The following is a 15,388-nucleotide window of genomic DNA, read 5'->3' on the forward strand; positions in this document are numbered from 1 at the left end:
GGGATGAAAGTCAAAGAGTAAGGGAATCCCACGTCCCAGATATGGAAACGCACGCTCTCTGCCAGAGTTTCTACTTTCACCCCTTCCACGCTCTTGTATAAACGCTGCCAAGTGATCAAGGCAGCACTATCTCTACATGCTGCTCTTTCCATCCACCAGAGGGAAAACCCACATAACTGCCAGCCAGCAGCAACCATAGCCCTCAGGCTCCAAGGTAGAACAAAAAAAAAGCAATCAAACTGGAGGTCACTGCTGCAAGGCAGCAACCCCCCAACCCACATGTGCTGCACACAGTAACGAGCCCCTGCTGCTCTCCATCTCCCCACACCTCCCCCAAGTCCCCCCCTTAAGCCTTTCCAGCTTCTCAGTTTTCAGCCCAGCCTGTTTTATATCAACACTCTGACTTCATTTCCTGAATGTAGAGACAGGAAAGTGTGGAATGAGCTGCCAAGGGCTGAGCCTCTCAAAACTTTGGCTGAGCCCTCTGCCCATATGTTAGTAATCCAGCAGTGTGTGCTACGGCTGAACAGCATCCCGGCCAAGAGGGGAAAAGGGCTTCTCTCTAACTTTCAAGAATTGGAGAGGGGGAGAGAAAAAGCCTGAGCGTACTCAAGTGGGAAAGGTAGTTTGAGTAACACAGTGTTGGAACCCCCCAGTCTGATCCCAGGAGGCTCCTAAGACCTTCCCTCATCTGCAGGAAAAAAAGGACTGAAGTCCCTCTCATTGTCGGATCTGTAAGAAGCGCACCTGGTCTGCAAATGAGCCTGTAGAGCTGTGAGGCCAAAGAGAGGTAGGGAAGGGGCAGAAGCACTCAGTCTGACCATACGAGAAGGACTGTGGGTGCTCTGCATTGGCTACGGAATGCTGCACACATGGGCCTCAACTCCCCCTAACCTGTCTGCTGTGCCTCATCAAGTGACACCATTTGCAGGGAGATACCAGCAAACTACCCACAAAGGCAGAGAACACGGCAGAGGATTACCCCCTCACGGTGCAGAAACAGCCATACACAGATGCAGAGCTGCACTTCACATCCACCAACACGGAAAGAAGTGCACATGGCCAGGAGGGCCTTCAGGGGACGTCAGCCATTCCCAGCTGTGGGCACAAGGCACAGCAGCAGGCTGGGACAGGAACGCTGCAGTTGCAACCTGAGGATCTCACACAACTCCCTGCTGCAGCCCACTTCAGTTTTAGCCAGAGGCAGAGATGGTTTATATACAGCCATCTGAATATCTGTTGCTATCCCATCAGTTATAACCTCCAAGAAATCCACTGAACCCAGCGGGCAGCAAGCCAGCCTGACTCAAAGCACTTCCTCCATTCAGCTGTGCTGTCCCAGCAGCAAGTTATGTTCTCCTGCTCTTAAATACATGTGAAGTAATGCTGGCAGATGCATGCGTGGGCTCCCCTAAGGTTGGAAATTGGCACTCGCAGTCTAAGAAAATAATTGGCAGAATTATTAGGTCTCAGTTTACATTCAGAGCACAGAAAGTAATTAAAGGTTTCCCCGTGGCTGTTACGACAAGCGCCTCCTCCTGCAGTGAGATGGGGGTCTGTGGGGATGGGGAAGGAGCACTGCTGTGTTTGGATTTGTGGCCACGTGTGATGAGGAGCAATTCATCTTCCTTAAAACTTCTCAGCCTCCCTTCTCATAAAAGGCAAAGCTTCCTATAGGGCAAACAAAAGATGGAGTAAACAAAGCTGCCCCGGAGATGGCTGGGACTTCAGTGAAGTCACTTATAATGCTTTGGGATCTCCTCAGTAATTCTCAAATGGAAGAACACATCAGAACTGAGGGTTAACCTCCCCCATGGATACACACACAGTGTGCAGTAGTGAGGAAGAAGCCCCCGAAAACCAGACTGGATCCTCTGAAAGCAAGTTGAGTGTTTCAAACTGAACCCTTCTCCAGGCGAGATGCTACCACGCCCTCACCTCATGCCTTGTTTTCACAAGGAAAAGGCAGCTAGAAGAGCTGAATTCCTGGGCTGCAGCTCTTCCAGGAAGCCCCAGTGACCCCTTACACACATCTCCATCACAGCCCACCTGCATCACTCTTTGACCCTCAGAGCATCATTTTTACTAACATAAATTACTGGAAACCGATCACCACTGCAAGCTGCGAAGCAGCTGTAATGGCTTGTTTACAGAGGAAAGCTACATTGGTTTAACTTAAGCAACACATCCTAAGATTTTAAGCTGATTTAGTTCAAAAGCTCTGCAGACGCTGGGCCTGGACTCATGTGATTAATCACCATCATTACTGCTGGCTTAGTAAGCACAGCAATGGTAATCAGCTGCACACCCGTGTCTCACCTGCTCACAAGCACAGGGTAAGATAGCAGCCGAACTCACATGCAGATTTAAGCACGCAGCTTAGTGCAGGGCTGCCTGCATCCCTGGGAAGGGCCAGAAAACACACCAATACTGAGCAGCCTAAGAACCAGAGGGGCTGTAACGCCCCAAAACCCCATCGTGACCTCACTGAGTCGCAGCAGTGCCATCAGCCTTTGCATGCACCTCTCCCCATGTCTGAGCACCAGGCAGAGCTGGACCAGCCCTGGTGTGGGGTTGGTTGGGTCGGGCAGAGCGCTACACATGCGCAAAGCATCGCACACCTCCAGGAAAAGGAGAGGCTGGGCTGCACGCTTCGGGTCGAAGTGGGAGTTGTGGGTATCCGTATTTTTAGCCACAAATCATGAGCATCCACCAGCATGCACAGAAGAGAAGGCGACGCTGGAAGGGAGACACACGGCAAAAACAAAGACCTCTTTATGCCCGCGGCACCGGGGAGAGAGGGAGCAAACCGCATGGGTTAGGGAACATCTGGAATCACTACATGGGAGCCAAGCGCCGCAGAAGGCAACGGCATTCCTCAAGTTTCCATGCGAGGTAGGGAACCTTCCTTTCCCCCGCGCAACCCTACGCTCCAGCCGGCTCACTTCCTGCCAACCTCCGGCCTTCCCAGCAGCCAGCAAGCTCCTCCCTCGAGTCTAGTTAGCTCTCCACTGCCACGTCAATTGAGGCAGAAGGACAGAAGGGAAGCAAGAAGGGAGGGAGCAAAAACCAGAAGAGGGAGGGAGGGAGGCTCTGCAATGCCAGAGATGGTGGGGGGAAAAAAGAGACGGGATGTGGATTGCTCCTGCAGTAGCCGGAGGCAAGCTGCACAGGCAACTGGCCAAGGTGGGTCACAGGACCCTTTTGAGGACTTGGAAGCAAAGGCCGACCTGGGTTGAGCTCTACTCGCACTCCAGGCAAAGGGCCGATCTACGGGACAAGCTGGGCAGGAGCTGAGAGCTCTTGGGGCCTGGGAGTCCTCCCACCCAGCTCCACCAGCTGTTGTGCCAGATCTATCAAGGAGAAGAGGGGTTGAATGAAGCAACAAGTTCTGCACACCTGGGTGACAGCCAAAACTTCACAACATTTCCTCTTCGAACTGCAGTAATTGATTTGTTTTTTCTCTTCTCCGTAGGAAGGAGCAGCGTGCCCCAGGTGGAAACCAGGTACCAGCCTTCAGGCAGCAGCGCAGGAAGAAGGAGCTTGGAGGCTCGATCCAAAGTGGAAGCATACAGGGAATGAGATCTCTTCTCAGCTGCCAAAAGGAGGACGTTTCTTCCATCAGGACTCAGACCTTCCTTCAGACTTCATCTCTGCCCCCAAAACCCCATCCCAAAGGCAGGGAGGGGAAGGACTAATGAGCTGCTGATAGCCGGAGAGCAGACCACAGAGGCTCCACTCCGTCTGCCCAGTGTTCAGACTACCTGTTCAGGACTACGAGATTGTACAGTAGTCTGCACATTGGTTAGGCTGTGCTGGGATACACCACACACTGCCAGTGCTGCACGGGGACGGCAACACCTGCACGGCAGGGGGAATGCTTGGAGAGGGTGGGCTGCGGGGGCAGCTGCATGCAGAGCTCACCCATCCCTCAGCCTGGGAGGATAACACCACCCTTTGAAGCCATGCTCGATCACTTTTACCTGCCTGCTTACCAGCCTGCTCACACGCTTCTTACTCTTTCCCCACCTCTCCTTCATCTCCTTCTCAGCCATTCATCCTTTCTTTCAGCTTCACGTATCTGTCCCAGGGATGGCTGTGCTGATGATGGCTTGTTTCACATGCTAAGCTTTGCCATAAGGTGCAGAGAGAGACAGAAGGGCCTGGTGGAGCTACAACTGCACTGCACTTTGCTACCTGAGAAGGCACAATCGAGCAGAGAAAGGTGGATGAAGAGAAGGGAATTCACACCTTAAAGAATGCTGATCATTTAAAAGAAAAAGCCAAAGGATTGAAAGTTGGAGGTTTGAATGTTCTGGAAGTTGTGTTTGCTTTGATGTTTTTCTGGAAAATAAAAGAAAAACAGTGAGTGAAAGTATAAATGAGGACTGAGTAAGAGAAAAGAGTTTATCCAGGAGAAAACTCTTCTTCCGAAGAAAATAAGTGAATCAAAGAGCTCCACAGACAACAAAGAAGTTTCACAGAGCAGCTGAGAGTGCTGTGGAAGCAGCAGAGGAAAAACCTCCAAGCAGACCTGCTTGTTAAACAAAGTGGGAGCAAACAGCAGGATGCAGCTGGACCAGAGGCACCACCTCGTCACCAGTTTGTGGGGATCGGAGCAAAGAAAAGATTCCTACCAGGTTAACCTGGGCACCAAGGACACAGACTGGTGGGGCAGAGGTGGGGCAGGTGGGGGCTGCATGCTTGTATTGCAGGGAAGATCTTCACTATTGATCAATGTATTTATTTTTTAAGTAGAACTGGGTACAAGACACCGAAAAGTACAGGATGAGCAGCCACTGACGGTCAGGAAGGTCATGTTCTTCCCAGAACAGGAGGGTACCTTTGTACTCCAACCAAAACAGAGGCAGTGAGAGCCCAAGCACAAGTGATGCAGGAGGAACCAACACGATGCATACATAAAGAATCTGAAGCATCCTCACATACGTACCTGAAACCACCAGGAACTCTGCACCCAGCTCTCCTGTACACAGGCAGGAATCAAAAGGCAGTGGCAGTACACGCAATGCATGCTTGCACACGGCAAGTAAGGCCACGTTCTTCTCATGTAGTCACCTATAATGCAGGTCCCACATTTCTAGCAGGTGATTTACCTGAGGACAGAAGGTCCATCTGTATCTCACATACACACCAACTGCCAGAGGAACAGCAGATCTCTCCATCTGCACATGCACTCCTGTGGACACAGAGCAGGGAGTGCAGGGGTCCCCTCCAGCAGGCAGCAAGCTTTAGAAACAGCAACACGGGGCTCAGTGCACCCTGCCTGCCAGCTCCCCAGCACCACATGCTCTGGCCCAGCTCACAGTCCCGCTTTTGCACCCAGAGGGAAAGATGTGCAGAGAAGTGGGCACTGAGGATTTCGCAGGGGATTCTGGCAGCACTTTGAATCAAGTCCTTGTAGCATGTCCGCTACAACGCTTACTGAGCGGCCAGACAGCATGCTGCAGTACTACTCCAGCTCTGGGGACTCTGTGGCTTCCCTGAGCAGGGAAACGATGTTCTATACTGCCAGCAGCCACGGCAGGCTCCTCCCTGCCTCTCCCTCCTACATTGGCCTGCAGCCCCCAGCCCTCGGGTACCCCAGGGGGTCACTGGGTCTGGGGGAGGCCAGCTGCCCGTGAGGCTGCTCTACATAGGGCCCAGCATCTGCCTCCCTGAGATGAGACAGGAAGAAAAACAGAGAGCACACACACATACACACACACCACACAAATGCTTTGGCAGTATGGCAGAGTGGGGAGCCAACTTTCCACCCCCGCCTGGCCCCTCTTTCCTTCCCCTCCCATTCCCCAGCACACTCCTTCAAGGCCCCTCCGGATCATCAGCAGCCATCTCCCCGCTAACATGCAACGCTGGGCCCTTTAAGACATTTTAAGTTTCAATTCCTTTCTTCAGAGGCAGAGGAAAAACAAACCAGCTTTGCGGAAAGACTGGTATTTCACTAATGGGGTCCAGATGTCTCCATTCCTCAGACTCTGGTCCTGGCTTGCAAAATAGGGCAGGGAGAGGCCACGTCCCCACTCCCCCCAGCTCCCTGCTAGCCGGGCCTTTCCCCTGACCCCACCACCCCATGTCACCCCTGGCCTTCCCAGTCCACCTCCCACAGCTCTGCCACCAGCAGGACAGAGTCAGCTCCCTCCTCATTCCCTCCAGCCAGCAGCCAGAGCACAGGGGAACAGAGACCATAGGGCTGGGCAAAGCCTCCCCCCCCTCCTCCCAGAGCCTGAAGAAAGATCACTGTGTGCAGTCTCCAAAAGCACATGACAGTGTTTTAGGAACCGCACAGGACATGAGTCCTCCGTCAGCAGGGAAGGAGAGATCCGGGATGGGCACACAGAGGGCCCTGCCCTGCAGGACTGAGGTTTGGGGTGGGAATTCCCATGCTCGGGGCTCTCCAAGCTGCCCCCAAAACACACCGGCCTGTAGTTGCACTCAGCTATGGAGCCAGGTGGAAGCTGCTTCACATCTCCCCCTCAGCTGGAGATCAAGGAGCTGAACCTGGGGAGGAATCAAAAGCACGCTTCCCTTTCCCCTCTGCTCCCACTCACGGAGCACAAAGGCTCTTTTCTCAGGAGCTGCTCAGACCTCATCAGCATTGGCTCTCCTGTGTTTTTAAGGGACCCAGGCTGGCAGGGAATTGCTTTAATTAGGCGGCCCTACATCTTACCATGGGGAAGGGAAACGGTGCAGACCTCCAGTTGCTATTGACCCCCACGGCTGCACTCCCCCAGGAAGGGGAGGGGTCCAACCCCCATCCCATGCAACTGGAATCCATTAACAGTTTATGCTACAGTCCTCCCTCCCACTCCCCAGGGGAAGAACAAGGAGTTCTGGTCATCTCCACAATGCAGATGCAGCAGCTGGCTTTGATTAAACTACTTGATGTTTATAACCACTCAATCGGCGTATGTAACCTGCAGGAAAGTGAAGTCTCCCCAAGCAACTCTGAATATAAAGGTCAGGGGTCTTAAAGCAGAGATGCATTGATTTAGCAAAGACATTTAAATGCCTGATTCTTCAAGTATGAAATCGCTGCCTGCTCATGCACGGCAGTGCTATTGCAGTCTCTGTGCAGAAGGTGATATTTAGAGGCTGATTCATCGCTGCATTTGTCATCATTTTCACCTGCTGAGAATGAAACAAACCCACTGATATAAACTGGATAAGAACACAGGCCCAGCTACAGCTCCCAGGCACATTACCACATGTCTCAAAACACCTGAGTGACAAAACAACACAGCAAAGGACAGAGCAGTTTTGGGGATCAGGATGCAGAACTGCAGCAAACGGGGCACTCCTCCTCCCCCAGCACACGCAGTGGGGCTAACCCCTGGGATCACATCCTTACCAAAACCATCCAGCTAGTTTTCCTCTATCCAAAATAATAATCAGAGAGGACAACAATTATCTTTGATTTGCAAGGAAGAAACACGCTTGGCAATGATATTTTCACCTGGGACAATTCTGTCTGCTGTCGTTATTTCCTACTGAAGTAGAAAGACACCAATACCACAGCACTACGATTCTTAACATCCACGATGCTCAAGAAAATCCATAGCGTAGGACCACATCAGTGATATTGTAGACATCACCATTGATCAGCAGTACTCTGACCAAAAGAATTTCAGGAAAATGCATTAATTAGCAGGCTCAGTGCAGGAAGATAAGGCACAGCCTTGCTTCAGAAGTTCAGCAACTGAATCCTGGAAGGGCCAAATGCATTTCATCTGAAATCAGGAGCCAGAATCAGAGCTGCCCTCAGCTCTACAGCCCCTGTTGCTGCACTCAGAAGAGCCATAGCTCTTTCAGGTTGCAGAGCTGATCTGCTACTCACCTCGTCATCCTTATACCAGGAGAGGTTCTCCGCTGTCAGGACAAACCAGTACTCCTTGGAGCCACCCTTCATGATCCCAATGTTGTTGATGGTGAGCCAGCCCTTTCGGATGACCTACAAGGTTGGAAGCAGTAAGCGTTAGCAAGGGACCTAAAAGCTTTAGGTGGCAGAGGAAAGAGCAGAGGGTACCCCTACACACAGAATCATATGGAAAGACAAGGAACACCGTGCTCTCTGCTGCTGCCAGAAGATCCCCCCCGCTCAACTGGCCGGTGAAAACCTTTGCCTCAAAGGGGCTAGGAATAAAAAGGATGCAGGAAGGAACCTGGCTGCGCCTTATGCACTCTGTCAAGAGACACAGGAAGGATTGCATAGAGTGCCTTGTGAGCAGGCACAACCTACAGAAGCATCAGGTCACAGCGACACACCCAGAAAAAGAAGCATGCCCAGAGAAAAACCAAGAGAGCAGCACCCCTGTTGGCACACTGCAGGTGGGGAGTGCTTCACCCAGCTCAGGGGTGGGGGGAAACAGTTCAAGAGAAAGAGATGGGCAAGCAACTCTGATATAACTGAGTTTTGTGACAAGGAGACATTAAGTATGTGAGAACAAAATGGTGCATCTGGAATCAGTACTCTGGACTTCAGCATACCCATGTATTTGAGCACTTATTAACAGAGCAATACAACTTCCTATAGGTTAGTCTGTAGAGAAGCCAGGCTGTTACTCTCTAAGGAACTCCACCAGCTGCTGTTTTAGAGCCTTACACACCAATATTCAAATGCAAATATGCATCGGCTTAAAGGCATTAACTTCTGTGTCCTGCTGGACCCTTAACACCCAGATACATCTGCGTGCAATGTGTGTGTACCTCAGTGAATGGTTGCTTGTTGAATGTGACCCAGCAGTGGAAAAAAAAAAGCATGCAACTGCACTGTGTATCAGCAAGCAGCCTACCACAGAGCTGCACAATCCTTCAACCTGTATCTCTAAAGGTGAATGTGAGAGTACTGGATCTTCACCTCACTGCCACTGTTAGAACTGGAGACAGTCCTATTCTCTCAATGGACAGGAGGGGGCAGTGAAACAGAACCCCAGATCCCTGGATTGCTGCTTTTCATCTCCACCCACTTGCAGATAAACCTGCAGCTCCAAGAATTTCCTTAGCACACTGCAGCTTTATACCTTGTTTCTGCTTCACCTGGGCCTACTGCCAGCTGCACTCCTCTCCCCCTTCAGCAGCAGAGGAAATAATTTTCCTATACACTGTTCTCACCTTCCCAGATGCAACATTGATGTTCATTAGCACACCCTACTGAGCGGCCTTCTACTCACCAGGATCTCATCCTGCAAAGGGGAACCATAGCAACAGCAGCAGAGCAGAGAGCAGGAGAGGAGCAAAGAGAGGAGAAATTATTACTAGGAAAGCTGGAGCAGGAGAAGAGAGGCTCAAAAAATAAAAATAAACCGGAACCTGGTGCCAAAACTTATATCCCAGGCAAAAAGAAAAGCAATCCCCATCCCAAAACAAAGCCTGCCAAAAGGAAAAGCTCAAGGTTGGTGGAGTGGTTGGTGCAGAGCTCGCCCTCTATGCTCTGGTACAGTCAGCTCTCCAGCAAGGTGCACTGCAGAGCATGAGGCTCGGTACAGCAGCACTGAGATCCCACAAAGCAGATGTTGGCCAGTCCAGCCTGCCTGCCAGCAGCACTGAAACAGTCTGCATGTATGTGTGCAGGAAAAGGTGATCAGACATGTTCAAAGGAAATGGATATTAGGAGTGAAGTTTTTTTAAAAGACGATTAAATGAAAGCTTTTTTTCCTCCACTCTGTGATGTTATCCCTACAGCATCTTCTAGTCTTGATAGCCTTGTCATTTCCCCAGCAAATCTAGGAGAAGGTGTCATTAGCTCCTTTTCAGTTGCATGTGCAATCCCTACAGCTCCTGAAAGAGTAAGTGGACTCCACTCCTCCCTTGTGCTTTCTCCCACCGAGCATGTTCTCACACAGCCTGTGCAGCTATGGCTATACATCACCCTCTGTCTCCCAGCGCAGAGGGCTGAAGTATTTCCACAAGAGAGACCATGAACTCTCCTGAAATACCTTTGCAGAAAGTAATGGCCACCGATGGGAAAGATAACTAGGATTCACAAGTCTGTCTTGTAGCAGACCTAGCACTAATTGGACTGGAAGAGGGAGTTCACCTTGTTATTAAGTGGCTCAAACATGAATGCATCTACAAAACCCCAAGCATTCTGCACTCCTTGACCCCAGCAGAAGAGCTGGCACAGCTAGTGGAGGGCTGAAAACCCAGGGAGATATACGACACTGGTAGGGATTTCTATCAGAAAATCAAGACCAGACAGCAGGCAGTGAGCTTACTTGATACTGTACCCCTTCAGACTGTACAAGACTAGATCTTGATTATCAAACACCCATTTCCCTCAAAGACACTTTCCCTCTGTTGCTGCTACACACTTGGCTCATTACGACTGTACTGAGCCTAAAAATTCTCCTCCAGATGTAAACAGAGCTTGGGAAGTATAAAATAAAAACAAAAAGCCACAGCTTAGAACACTGCTGCATCCAACCCAGCACTTGTCCACCTGGTAGCTCCCAGGTAACAAACATGTCCTTCTTGCAGCAGTGAAGGAGATGGAAACTTGGCCTACCTGGTTGCCAGCTGCCTTCTTCTTGCTCATCTGGCTGCTCCTCTGCTGAGCACTGCAAACAACAGCAGAGACATTCAAAACTCCTCATGCTCTTCTCGATCACCTGCAGCCTGCTCCCACCACAAAGCTCTTACAGTGAGTTCACACCCCTCACCGCAGGCTTCCGAGCCTTAATAACCCGATCCATCTCCACCTGCTCACTCAGCCTTGGTATACTCGTCTTCTCAATCCCACCTGAATCACATTTGGGCCACTAGCCCTCCACAGCATGACACAACCTTAATGCCCTAACTCCCCCTTCTGCTTCACAAGCATCCCTAAATTCTCCTCCCCAGACTTGGGATATGGAGTCATTGAAAAGGGAAGCAATACTGAGCATCAAGCCATACTTCAGGACCACAGCATCTGCACCAGGGCCTCTGCAAACCATTCACTGGAACAGCTACAGGACAGAGCCACAGGAAACACATTAAGAGAAGAGACAATAGGGTAATAGTGCTTACTTGGCAAAGCCAATGAAATCCTCATGGTTTGTGTTCATGTAAGCCAGCTCAATGTCTATTAGAAGCATAACCTGCCAAAGAGAGGTGCAGACAGAGCAAGACATCACTGACTGATACTACTGATCAGGAGCAGACAGAGCCTTGTGCACAGCTCATCTCACCAACCCTCTGCTGCCAGCTGCCCCACGGCTCGCAGCCCTCCAGCCCAGACTGCCCCCCACCCCACGTCATCTTCCCTCTCCCACACTCCTGGTCACCCACCTGATCTTTGGTCCTGCCTTCCCTCTCACGGATGTGAGTTGTCACAATCCTCTCCATCTCCTCACGCAGATGAGGGTACTGGCTGAGCTGCAGGAGAGAAAAAACACGTGCACAAGGGAAAGGGAGGTATAACAGCAGGGGGGGAACAGCCCCCTGCACATAGGCATGCACACAAACACCCTGCAATCAGTTTGTTCTACTTTTTAAAGGGGAGTTCTGAAAAGCTGGACTTGCAGACAGATTTTCCAAGTTTCTGAAGGTCTGCTGAAGGCAAACGTAATTCCCTCTTGCTTTGGGCCTCAAAGAATAGTCCTCACTCCTACAGCAACTTCTAGGTGAGACCTGCACCAAAGCCACCATATCTGACTCCTGTCAGATGTGAACACACATTAGTTAGCATTTGTTGATACTCTCCTCATTGAACAATTGCTCTAGATGTTCAACATCTCATTGGCTATGTAGGTGAATGGCCCATCGCTACAAACAGCTAAATCCTATGGGATGTCTCCTTGGGGAGAGAACTGGATTTCAATGCCCATTTGCTGGCGTATTAAGTGAAAGCACTTCTGTCTCTACTGCAGATGCTGATAGAGAAGGTCTGGCAGACTGCAAGGAAGGCTGTGCTTTGCTCTGGGCACCAAGGTGCTGCCCTCTGCCTTTGTTGGGCAGGACTCAGGTCTGTATTCACATCATGCCCACAACATTCTTTTTTTCTGCATTACTGAGAAGGGAATTAATTCCTGAATACACTTTACTGACTATGTTTAGAGAGAAGTACCCAGAGACCACACATGAGAAACCCTCCACAACGAACACACATAAAGCAGCCGGGCTTCTGCACAGTACCTGCATTTCTAACAAGCAACCACAAAGCCTCAAAACCTTTCAGCACCCTTGCAGTCAAAGTGAGTTGCAGTAGCTTGCAACTGAATTTGAGAACTAGCTTTGAGACTGCCTATTTTCAAATGTGGAGTTTGTTTTGAACACCAATGACTTTGGAGAGGCAGGAAAAGAAAAAGTGAGAGTCAGTGTTCCCCACCACCACTTGGTCTTGAAAGTGCAAACTGGGTGTTCTCCATGATCTTTGTGGTTCAGGCAGCTGGTTGCTTCATAGATACACACAAGCAAAGCTTCCTGTTTCCTTGGGGGAAAAGGAGGGTTGGCAAAGGATAAATAGGAAAGTTATGTCAAACAGAAAAACAGGAAGTTGGAAAATCTCTAAGCAAGTCTCAGCTTTTTTTTGCTTCAAATAAAAAGAAAAGTCAAACAAAACACATCAACCCTCTCCCTGCCACCCCCACCCCCCACCATTCCAAAGGCAGACAAAGAAAACACATTATGGCTTATTCAGAACCCAGGTCATCCAGCAACATTAATGCGCAAAAATAAATTGACAGCATCAGTCCCCATGCAGCAGCAGGTTCCAACCCCAAGCATGCATAGGAGAAGCAAGGGCAGGCAAAGAAAAGTGACACGGACAAGCCACGAGATACCACAGCCACCAGGGAACATGCAATAGGGCATAGAGGGACAAGGAGTTATCAGCAGTATGAACAGCACCCAGAAATGCCATGACTCTGAAAGACAGGAGAGCAGGGACCCTTCAAGGGGCTAAAAGTCTGTCAGCCTGGGATCACATCACAGTTCAAGCAGGTTTTTCAGTTCTGTTTCAGCTGGATTTTCCTGTTTGATCAAATACAAGCTCACAGCCCTCTTTGAAAACCATTTTGTCCCAATATTTCTTAGCTCCTTTCTCTTCACATTCCAGGAGTCCGTGCCAGCACACTGAAGATTGACCTTCAGCTGAAGGGATGCTGACTTAGAAGGCCTTCCCTGCATCTGTGAGATGCTGCAGTGCAGTCTGGCACAGCAGTCCCTGCTTTTGGAACAACACTGGCTAGGATGCCATCCTCCCAAAACTAAGGCTCTGTGTGCTTGTACTGTACCAGCATTCTGCTGATTTTGGAGCTGCTCTCCGTTTAGCCAACTGGAAGAAGCTCAGGATCAGAGCAGGCAGAGGATGGCTGTTAATGGCAACCTGTGCTTCAGCCCTCAGCTCTAATAACCCACTGACAATCAGCAGCAAATCTCTCTTCAGACAGGAAAGCTGTGCTTCCATCGCACACAAGGAACAGATGGGTTTGCCTACGTTCTTTGTTAGCACTCTCGTATTATTCCATCTATGCAGCAATATTAACCACACACAAAGATTTCTTCACCGTCTGGGGTGAAATGAAATAATTGCGACAGCACACAAACAACACCACACAATAGTTCAGGACAGCAACAAACCAAGGCTACAGGACTGCTCAGCTAATTCAAAAGGTGTTCGCCCAAGCTGCCTTCCTTTCATGAAGCCTTGCAGGGCTTGGTTCAAAGGTTTGGCTTTGACATCTGAAAGGCAGCAGCAATCCACATCATAGTGGGTTGAGTGTTACCTTACAATTAGCATCAGTCCTGAAGTAGCCTTTTCCAGATGCCTCCCCTAATAGTGCATGCTCTCATCCAGGTGAAGCAGCTAGGGCTATAACATGCAAGATAAACACTGCAAATCAGTTAATGCCCCTGTGCAGTTACTGGCCTTTGTCTGAAGCCATCAGAACCCACCTGACACTGGTTGCTAACCAGAAGGGTCTATGGCAGTTTCAGAGATCTGCCTTTCTACCCTCTTTCAGAGTGAGAAGCAGGCAAGATAAGCCTTCTTACCAGATGTAGGCATTTGTCTTTAATTATTATTAAAGCCTTCCTTTTGTGTGTTTTTTTGTTCCCCCCAATATTACTATCACTAGACATAGCAATTCAAGCAGTTATTTCCCATAGTCACCCATCTCTAACATTCATCTCTCTGGCCTCTCAGGCTAAGCTTTATTACGGCCATTAGCTCCCTACAACACCCTACCATCACTTCTTTTGCAGGAAACATTTTGGTTGCAACACCTTTGAATGCACCCATGGGTCCTCCACCACATTATGGGTTAAAATCTACAGAGCTCTGGCTGTCAAACCACTAATGAGATGGCCCAACAACACAGCTGGGATCCTATAGGTGGTGTTCTCATGATTCTTCTCCCTACACCACCTAAAGGGGCCACCTTCTGCCAGATGTAGATAATAGTGCCAAAGTAATCAAAGCCATCAAATAAAACCCATTAGAAAAACAGGCTGAGATGGAGCCACTCTGCCTGGCCACAGCTGTTGAGCAACAGCAGTCCTCAAGAAATACAGCAGGCAGAGCTCAGGGCACAAAGATGTCCTTAACGGAGGTGAGCTCCATGCTCCTAAGCACAACCAGGCCTCATCAGCTCAGCTCCCACACCGAGCTCGTATCAGTTATCTTCCCTTCCTTCCCAATTTGAGGCTGTCTGGTTGGAGAGTCTGCAAGAAAAGGACTGCAATTTTCAAGGCTTAAAATAACTAGTGAAACAGCCCTTGCAACTCAGTTCTCCCAGAACGTGCTGCTGCTGTGCCAGACATGTTTCTGGCCCCTCGCTCGTAAATTTAACACAAATTAATTGCCACATCTGTCCTGATTTTCAGGAGGCACGTGGTGCCCCCTCCTGGACAAAGCTGGCCTGGGAAGCAGACCCACAGCTGCCCCAGCCCTATGCAACGTGCACCTGACCCCTATGGCAGTTTCCCTTCCGACTGCCCCCTAAGGCCTCACCTCTCATGCTCTGCAGTGCAAAAGGGAAAGTGTCACCACTACCTCAACTGAGCACAGCCCATGGAGCGAGGTACCAGCAGGAGGAATGCTGTAATGGGAGTCATGCATGGAAAAGCTTTTCCCCACCAAGTCACTTGGGTCACTATTCTGTTTACTCTGTGTATCTGCTGGAGAATAGCTTCTGCTTCGAGCCTGAATCGATTGCTGCTTTGTACACAGTGCCCTGTAGGCAAGGTGAGGCCTGCTGAAACTCACGCTGTGAGGGGACATAAGTTCATTCCCTTTGGCTTCTTTCCCTTCTCCTGTGTGGAATTTTTAGGGAAGGGGGGTCCCAGTAAAAACAAGTAAGGAGTCCCAAATACTCAGGGACTGGCACAGGGAAGGGCTTGTTCCACACTGAGCTGAACACCTCTGAGACACAGAGAGGAGAAGGGCACA

The 15,388-nt window shown here is 50.1% G+C and overlaps 1 protein-coding gene and 1 non-coding gene across 22 annotated transcripts in view; one reads left to right on the plus strand and one right to left on the minus strand.

The window, feature by feature from the left end:
• The window catches only part of DNM1 (dynamin 1), a 60,943-nt gene that overhangs the window by 16,004 nt on the left and 29,551 nt on the right, over positions 1–15,388 (minus strand). For 19 of the 21 annotated variants that reach the window (XR_001464440.4, XR_003070996.3, XR_003070998.3 and 16 more), the window contains exons 11-15: positions 11,287–11,373; positions 11,026–11,096; positions 10,523–10,574; positions 9,189–9,200; positions 7,856–7,969 (exon numbers count right to left, since the gene is read on the minus strand). Coding sequence is in view for 11 of the 21 variants with exons in the window: in XM_004945831.5 (XP_004945888.1) it covers positions 7,856–7,969; positions 9,189–9,200; positions 10,523–10,574; positions 11,026–11,096; positions 11,287–11,373 (336 nt within the window). In the remaining 10 variants the exon portion in view is untranslated. The remainder of the gene's footprint in view (positions 1–7,855; positions 7,970–9,188; positions 9,201–10,522; positions 10,575–11,025; positions 11,097–11,286; positions 11,374–15,388) is intronic. The other 2 variants (XM_015279549.4, XM_003642258.6) reach the window with 1 other exon arrangement.
• On the plus strand, positions 3,734–3,827 carry MIR199B1 (microRNA 199b-1). Its single transcript, NR_031469.1, has one exon. It is a non-coding gene; the product is annotated as a microRNA 199b-1 (primary transcript).

The sequence above is a fragment of the Gallus gallus genome, chromosome 17 (genome assembly GCF_016699485.2).
Source record: "Gallus gallus isolate bGalGal1 chromosome 17, bGalGal1.mat.broiler.GRCg7b, whole genome shotgun sequence".
NCBI lineage: Eukaryota > Metazoa > Chordata > Aves > Galliformes > Phasianidae > Gallus > Gallus gallus.